The sequence below is a fragment of the Agelaius tricolor genome, unplaced genomic scaffold, assembly GCF_023055355.1.
Source record: "Agelaius tricolor isolate 1412-34295 unplaced genomic scaffold, bAgeTri1.0.p SCAF_70, whole genome shotgun sequence".
NCBI lineage: Eukaryota > Metazoa > Chordata > Aves > Passeriformes > Icteridae > Agelaius > Agelaius tricolor.
This window is the reverse complement of record NW_027269330.1, coordinates 541,198-549,513: the sequence shown is the minus strand read 5'-3', so window position 1 is coordinate 549,513 and position 8,316 is coordinate 541,198. Positions and strand designations below refer to the sequence as shown.

At 57.9% G+C, this 8,316-nt stretch overlaps 1 protein-coding gene across 9 annotated transcripts; it reads right to left on the bottom strand.

The window, feature by feature from the left end:
• Window positions 1-168: 168 nt before the first annotated feature.
• On the bottom strand, window positions 169-7,722 carry LMAN2L (lectin, mannose binding 2 like). Of its 9 annotated transcripts, none has more exons than XR_011676975.1 (10): window positions 7,565-7,722; window positions 7,360-7,478; window positions 6,539-6,656; window positions 5,575-5,657; window positions 4,722-4,754; window positions 3,465-3,626; window positions 2,603-2,717; window positions 2,393-2,512; window positions 464-1,687; window positions 169-429 (listed from the first exon to the last, which is right to left on the bottom strand). XR_011676975.1 is itself a non-coding variant. In XM_071417664.1 (9 exons), the coding sequence occupies exons 1-9, from the start codon at window positions 7,692-7,694 to the stop codon at window positions 1,545-1,547; spliced, it is 1,023 nt and encodes a 340-aa protein (XP_071273765.1). In that variant the 5' UTR covers window positions 7,695-7,722; the 3' UTR covers window positions 169-1,544. The 9 variants fall into 9 exon arrangements, 2 of the variants coding, with proteins under 2 accessions (XP_071273765.1, XP_071273767.1); XR_011676978.1 differs by having other exon boundaries at window positions 496-1,687; XR_011676977.1 differs by having other exon boundaries at window positions 169-495; window positions 528-1,687.
• Window positions 7,723-8,316: the final 594 nt, after the last annotated feature.

The window sequence follows — 8,316 nt, the reverse complement described above, 5'->3', positions numbered from 1 at the left end:
AATGGGACAGGGAGCCCCAGAGACCCCTCCCCATAAACCTGAGCACCCCAGAAATGGGACAGGGACCCTCAGAAATGCCTCCCCATAAACCTGAGCACCCCAGAAATGGGACAGGGACCCTCAGAGACCCCTCCCCGTAGGCCCAGACACGACAAAGAGAGACAAAACTCCAGGAAAACTCTCCTTGGAAACAGCTCCCGGCTCCCCAGTGCCAGCATGGACAATCCCCTCAGTCCCCTCCTCACCCTCCGGGGACCTGGGCACAGCTCCAGGCAAGGCACACGCCACCAGATCGGCCCAAAAAAGAAAACAAAACTCTGGGAAAACTCTCCTTGGAAACAGCTCCCAGCGTGGACAATCCCTCCAGTCCTCTCCTAGCTGGGGACCACCAAAACCCACCCAAAAACCCCATCCTGAGGCCACCAAAACCTACCCAAAAACCCCATCCTGAGGCCACCAAAACCCACCCAAAAACCACCCTGGGGCCACCAAAACCTACCCAAAAACCACCCTGGGGCCACCAAAACCCTGCTGGGGACCACCTGTCCTGGGTGGGCACCACCTGTCCTGGGTGGGCCCATCCTGGAAGGGTGCAGGGCTGGGATCCTGGTGGGTCCTGGCGAGGAGGGCGATGCCAGCCCCTGAGTGCCCAGGGCACCCCCAAGGCGAGCTGGGCACCCGCTGTGGCTGGCAGGGCCTGAGGTAGGAGCAGCCCCAGGACACGACATGCAGGGGTGGCCACATGCTGGGAAACGGGCAGGGGGAGCCCCAAAACTGAGGAGGGGGCACTTCCAGTTCATCCAGCCGGGAAAAGCAGCAGCAGCGCCCGGAGGGGCTCATCCCAGCCCAGAGGGGCTCGTCCAGGGGGGTCCTGGTGGCCACAGCTGGATGGTGGCACCTGGGAAGTCTCTGCACCCCTCAGCTGGGTTGGCACCGTCCCCATGGCAGGGATTTGGGGGGTCCTGGATGCCCTGGCACAGGTGGCAATGGGGATGTGACCAGGATGTGCCAGGGTGGGGCTCCTCGGGAGGGGCTCTGGTGGCCACAGCCATGAGAGAAGCGCTGGGGAGTCTCTGCACCCCTCAGCCAGGCTGGCACCGTCCCCAGGCCAGGCATCTGGGGGGTCCTGGATGCCCTGGCACAGGTGGCAATGGGGATGTGGCCACCAAAAGTCCGGAGTGGGGCTCATCCAGGGGGGCTCTGGTGGTCACAGCCAGATGGTGGCACCTGGGCAGTCTCTGGTGGCCACATCCAGATGGTGGCACCTGGGCAGTCTCTGGTGGCCACATCCAGATGGTGGCACCTGGGCAGTCTCTGGTGGCCACAGCCAGATGGTGGCACCTGGGCAGTCTCTGGTGGGCACATCCAGATGGTGGCACCTGGGCAGTCTCTGGTGGGCACAGCAACGGGACAAGCGCTGGGGAGTCTCTGCACCCCTCAGCCAGGCTGGCCCCGTCCTTTGGGGCTCCCTGGCACCCTGGCACGGGTGGCAATGGGGACGTGGCCACCGCCAGCCCGGGCTGGGCCACCCCAGGGGTCTGGGCTCAGTAGAAGTGCTTGCGGCTCTGCTCCTGCCACTTGTTGTAGAGGATGATGCCGATGACAATGGCGAAGACGAGGGCCACCAGCGAGAAGAAGACGATGAGGAACAGGGCCAGGCCACTCATGGGCTCCATTGGTGCCTCCACTGTGGGACACAGGGATTTGGGGTTTGGGGACAGGAGTTTGGGATTTGGGGAGATGAGGAACAGGGCCAGGCCGCTCATGGGCTCCATTGGCGCCTCCACTGCGGGACACGGGGATTTGGGATTTTGGGGTTTGGGAGTTTAGGATGGGAGTTTGGAATGTTGGGATTTTCGGGTTTGAGATTTCGGGATAAGAGTGTGGGAGTTTGGGATCTGGGGATGAGGAACGGGGCCAGGCTGCTCATGGGCTCCAGCGACGCCTCCAGTGTGGGACGCAGGAGCACATTTGGGGTTTTGGGAGTTTGAGATTTTTGGATGGGAGTTTGGGATGAGACTGGGATTTTGGGCTGGGAGTGTGGGATTTTGGGATGGGATCCAAATATGGATTTTGGGATGGGATCCAAACTCCCATATGGGAGTTTGGGATGGGATTTTGAGACGGGAATTTGGGATTTTGGGATGGGATTTTGGATTTTGGGATGGGATTTTGGACTTTGAGATGGGAGTTTGGGATTTTGGGATGGGAGTTTGGGATTTTGGGACGGGATCCAAATATGGATTTTGGGATGGGATCCAAACTCCCATATGGGAGTTTGGTAGCTTGGGATGGGATTTTGAGATGGGAGTTTGGGATTTTGGGATGGGATTTTGGGTTTTGGGATGGGATTTTGGATTTCGGGATGGGACATTCCCCAAACCCCACTCACTTCCCGGCAGCCTCAGGTTGTCCACCACGGGCAGGAAAACTTCCCGATCCCGCTTCTCCTCCTCCGGCGTCCGCTCCACCGTCAGCTGGTACAGCTTCAGCGAGATGATGTCGTGGTTGTCTGCCAAAAAAAAAACCCCAAATCCACCTGAGAACCCCACCCAAAGCCCCTAAAAATCCTCTTGGAACCCCCCGAGCCCCCGGGCCGTACCTGACAGGTCCCCGGTGACCGAGGATGTCCCAAAGTAGTAGCCCCGGGGCAGGCGCACGCCGGGGACGTCGATGCAGTCGCGCCACTCGTGCTTGCCGTCGATGTCGATCAGCACCTGCCAGGGGAGCGCCTGAGCCTCTCCCGCCCTGCGCCTAAAACCGCCTCAAGAGCTAAAGCTGGGCTTAAAATTGAGGCTTGAACCGCCTCAAGAGCTAAAGCTGGGCTTAAAATTGAGGTTTGAACTGCCTTGAAAGCTAAAGCTGGGCTTAAAATTGAGGTTTGAACTGCCTTAAGAGCTAAAACTGGGGTTAAAATTGAGGTTTGAACCACCTCAAGAGCTAAAGCTGGGCTTAAAATTGAGGTTTAGGATCCAAGGAAGACGCTGAAGAGCTGAGGTTAAAGCTGGAGGATGTGAAGGTTTTTGCGTTGGGAGGTGCTGGTGCTCAAGAGGACGTTGTGTAGGAGGGGAAGGTGTGGGGAAAAATCCCAAATCCACGCTGGAATCCCACCTGGAACCCCCAAATCCACTCAGGAATCCCAAATCCACTCTGGAATCCCACCTGGAAAGCTCAAATCCCACCTGGAACCTCCAAATCCACTCAGGAATCCCAAATCCACTCTGGATTCCCCACTGCAACCCCCAAATCCACTCGGGAATCTGAAATCCACTGGGCAATCCCACCTGGAACCCTCAAATCCCCACTGCAACCCCCAAATCCACTCGGGAACACCAAATCCACTTGGGAACCCCACCTGGAGCCCCCAAACCCCCCCCCGACCCCATGTGGAGCCCCCAACCCCCCCCAGATCCCACGTGGAGCCCCCAAACCCCCCCAGTCCCCATCTGGAGCCCCCGTCTGACCGTGAGGCGCCGCTTGACGTAGCGGATGACCAGGAAGGTGTCGTGGTGCAGGTTGCGCACCATGGCGGTGCAGCCGCCCAGCTCGGTGGGGCGCCCGTCGCGGTCGTGGTCGTAGGTCAGGGAGCCGTTGTTCACCATGGCGGAGATGTAGGGGAACACGCGCTGCCCGGAGAGAGGGGGGAAAATGGGATTGGGATCCCTGGAGGAGGAGGTTTGGGATGGCGGGGAGGTGCTGGGAAGGGAGGTGGGCCGGGGATGGGGGTGCTCAGTGCAAGAGCAGAGTGATCCCAAAGTTCTCCAAGCACGACCCCAAAGGCCTCCGAGCAATGTGGGAATGACCCCAAAGTGCTTCACCCCACAGGGATCTGCTCCAAACAGCGAGGGAATGACCCCAAAGTTCTCCAACCAACACTGGAATGATCCCAAAATCCTTCACCCCATAGGAGTCAGCGTGGTGGAAGAGCTGAGAGTGATCCCAAAGTTCTCCAACCATGACCCCAAAGGCCTTCACCCCACAGGGATCTGTTCAACACAAGAATGATCCCAAAATCCTTCACCCCTCAGGAGTCAGCTTGGAGATACAGCAGGGTGATCCCAAAGTTCTCCAACCATGACCCCAAAGTCCTTCACCCCACAGGGATCTGCTCAGCACAACATGGGAATGATCCCAAAGTTCGTCACCCCACAGGAGTCAGCTCTGGTGGAAGACTCCACTGGAGTGATCCCAAAGTTCTACAACCACGACCCCAAAGTCCTGCAAGCAATGTGGGAACGATCCCAAAGTCCTTCACCCACAGAAATCTGCTCAACACAACATGGGAATGATCCCCAAAGTTCTCCAACCAAGACTGGAACGATCCCAAAATCCTTCACCCCACAGAGATCTGCTCAACACAACATGGGAATGATCCAAAAGTTCTCCAACCAACACGGGAACGATCCCGAAGTTCTCCAACCAACACTGGAACGATCCCAAAGTCCCTCATCCCAAATGATCTGCTCAGAAACCACCGGGATGACCCCAAGGTCCATCTCTGTGGATCCCAAACCCCAGAAACCTCAGAAACCACCGGGATGACCCCAAGGTCCATCTCTGTGGATCCCAAACCCAGAAACCTCCTCGGACACCGCCGGGATGGCCCCAGGTCCATCCCTCGGGATCGCCTCCCACGATCCGGCGCCGAGCCCCCGCTCCAGCTCCATGCAGCCTCCCCGGGCCCCGGGAGCAGCTCCGGGCGGGCCGGCGGGAGGCAGTACCTGGTTTCCAGGGCTGTACCTCCTCTTCTGAGCCTGCCCTCCGCGATTAGCACAAAGCAAGAGAGAGCAACACGGTCACCGAGTCCAGCAGGGCCCAAAATCACGGGGAATTTGCTTTTTTTCCTCCTTCTTGGAGCTCCTTTTGTCCTTTTTGGGGCTCTTTAGGACCTTCCAGAGGTCTTTTTGTCCTTTTGGAACTCCTTTTTAGACCTTTTTGGAGCTCTTTTGGTCTTTCTGGGGGTCTTTTCAATCTTTTGGAGCTCCTTCTGATCTTTTGGAGTTATTTTGACTTTTTTGGAGCTCTTTTTGACCTTTTGAGGGCTTTTTTTTTGTCTTTGGACCTCTTTTTGACCTTTTAGATCTCTTTTGGTCCTTTTTAGAGCTTTTTTTGATCTTTTGGAGCTCTTTTTGATGTTTTAGGAGCTCTTTATGACCTTCTAGAGGTCTTTTTGTCCTTTTGGAACTCTTTATTACCTTTTTGGAGCTCTTTTGGTATTTCTAGAGCTCTTTTTGACCTTTTTGGAGCTTTTTTTGGTCTTTGGAGATCTTTACGACCTTTTAGATCTCTTTTTGACCTTTTCGGAGCTCTTTTGTCTTTTTTTGAGCTCTTTTTGATCTTTTGGAGCTCTTTTTGATTCTTTGGAGCTCTTTTTGATTTTTTTGGAGCTCTTTTTGTCCTTCTCAAGCTCTTGTTGATCTTTTTTTGATTTTTTTTTTGGAGCTCAGCTCGAAATCTCTCTCCCAATTTCCCTGACAAAAGTGGAACAGGAAGAATGGGAAGAGGAGGAGGAAGAGGAGGAGGAGGAAGGAGCTCTGAGGACGAAGAGCTGCCTGTGACACTGGTGGCCCTCACCTCCTGCTGCTTCTCCTCGTTGGGATACGTGTCCACGAACACTCCCAGCCCCAGGAAGTTGTCCTTGCTCCCAAAAACAGGTCCTGGAAGGGGAAAAAGAAACGTTGGGAAAAGGTTGGGAGGCTCAGGGAAGAAGTTTGGCACTTGCTTGGGAAAGTCCTCAAGGACCATCCAGTCCCACCCCTGTGGAGGAGCCCAGGTTGCTCCAAGCCCTGTCCGAGGTGTCCCCAAGCCCTGTCCGGGGTGTCCCAGGTGTCCCCAAGCCCTATCCAAGGTATCCAAGGTGTCCCAGGTGTCCCCAGGACCTGTCCGAGGTGTCCCAGGTGTCCCCCAAGCCCTATCCAAGGTATCCAAGGTGTCCCAGGTGTCCCCAAGCCCTGTCCAGGTGTCCCTAAACCCTCTCCAAGGTGTCCCAGGTGTCCCCAGACCCTTCTCCAAGGTGTCCCAGGCATCCCCAAGCCCTGTCCGGGGTGTCCCAGGTGTCCCCCAAGCTCTATCCAAGGTATCCAAGGTGTCCCAGGTGTCCCCAGACCCTTCTCCAAGGTGTCCCAGGTGTCCCCAAGCCCTATCAAAATGTCCCGCAAGTCCAGGTTGCTCCAAACCCTGTCCCAGGTGTCCCCAAACCCTCTCCAAGGTGTCCCAGGTGTCCCCAAACCCTCTCCAAGGTGTCCCAGGTGTCCCCAAAGCCTCTCCAAGCCCCGTCCATGGTGTCCCCAAGCCCTACCCAAGGTGTCCAAGGTGTCCCCCAAGTCCAGGTTGCTCCAAGCCCTGTCCAAGGTGTCCCCGAACCCTTTCCAAGGTGTCCCCAAGGCCTCTCCAAGGTGTCCCGGGTGTCCCCAAAGCCTCTCCAAGGTGTCCCAGGTGTCCCCAAGGCCTCTCCAAGGTGTCCCGGGTGTCCCCAAAGCCTCTCCAAGGTGTCCCGGGTGTCCCCAGGCCCCTGTCCCGAGGCAGGGACGGTGCTGACCTGGCTGCATCCTGTCCTTGGTGTACCAGATGGCGAATCCGTCTCCGTTGAGGTTCTTCTTGCCCTGCCCGTGGATCTTGAAGTGCACCTGCATCTCCCAGTCCCGCAGGTAACAGGGCTGGCAGAGAGGACAAAGAGTGGGAAATTCAGCAATCCTGCATTCCCTAATTCCACACCCACCACGCCCTGGGCTCCCTTCTCCGAATCCTGGATGATTAATCCCAAAAAAAACCATCATTGATCCCAAAAAAAACGTCATTAATCCCAGGAAATTGGTTGTCACCCAAGGGTTGAACACCGAGGGAGGGACTCCAACAAAATCCGGGAAAGCAGCAGGAAAACCTCAGGAGCAGCTGCTCATTGCAATTATTAATAATTATTAATTAGCTGCCAATTAATTCCGTGCTCTGAGGGAGCCCCGGCAGTTTTTTGGGAGACGGAATTCCAAGGAAAAATCCGATTCCTCCTTTGGGAATCCCTCTCCTGACCCTCTCCCCCTCCTAACCCTGCCCTGATCCCAATCCTGATCCCAATCCTAAGCCTCTCCTGCCCTGATCCCAATACTGACCCTGACCTTCTCCCTCTCCTAACCCTGCCCCAGTCCCAGTCTTGATCCCGACTCTCTCCTGCCCTGATCCCAATCCCAATCCCAACTCTCTCCCCCATCCCATGGATCCCATCCCACCCCATTGATCCCATCCCCTCCTATCCCATCCCATCCCATCCCATGGATCCCATCCCATCCTATTCCATCCCATCCCATGGATCCCACCCCCTGGATCCCATCCCGGTCCCCTCCTCTCCCGGTGCCCCCCGCTCACCACTCGGTTCCACACGGCTCCCTGCTTGCTCTGCACGTCGGGGGTGAGGCGGATGAACTGGGTCATGACCATGGCGTTGCCCAGCAGGTCCCAGAGCCCCGAGCTGGCCGAGCCCACACCTGCGGCCCACACGAACCGTCGGTACCGGCCACCGGCACCGGTCACCGGGCACCGTCCGCCAGCACCGCCCGCCCTCCCCGCTCACCCTGGTACGGCTTGGACAGCGAGTGCTCGCGTTTGAGGTGCTCCTCGGTCTGCTCGGCCGCCATCCCGCCGAGCTCCAGCAGCACGGCCAGCAGGACCAACCCGGCCCGCCACCGGCCCGCCGCCGCCATCTTTCCCCCACCGCGCCGCGGCCCGCCCCGCGCGCCCATTGGCTGGCTCGCACCGCTGTCCCCGCCCATTAGGGGAAGCACCAATGATGATTGGTCAGATGAGTTGTCTGTCAGCTGGATGTGCCAGGGGGTGATGGGTAATGCAGTTCCGGCGCCTGGTGATGACAGCCGCCATTGAGCTGGGTGACCTCCCTTCTCCCGGGTCCTAGTGCCACCCCCGAGGTCCTGGTGCCACCCCGGGCCGAGTGACGTCACAAGGGGCGTGTCCCTGTGCCCCCAGCAGTGTGACTCCCTCAGCGTGGGCGTGGCCCTCTAGGTGACGTCACCCCGCGGTTGCCCCCAGGATCGTTTCTCCCTGCTGCGGGGTGTGATGTCACATCAAAGGTGTCACCGAGGGGGTGCGGCCAGAGGAAAAACCGGGGGCGTGGTCCTGTGTGTGATGTCACAGTAGGGGCGTATCTCTTTAAGAGTTTCGCCACACCCCGTTGGGAGGAGCCGTGTCTCCGCGTGACGTCACCGCTGAGGGCGTGGCCAGAGCGTCCTTCCCCTCCTCTGGGCGGTGCTCCGTGTATGACGTCACCCCTGGGCGTGACATCATTGAACCATCCACGGCGCGCCTGTA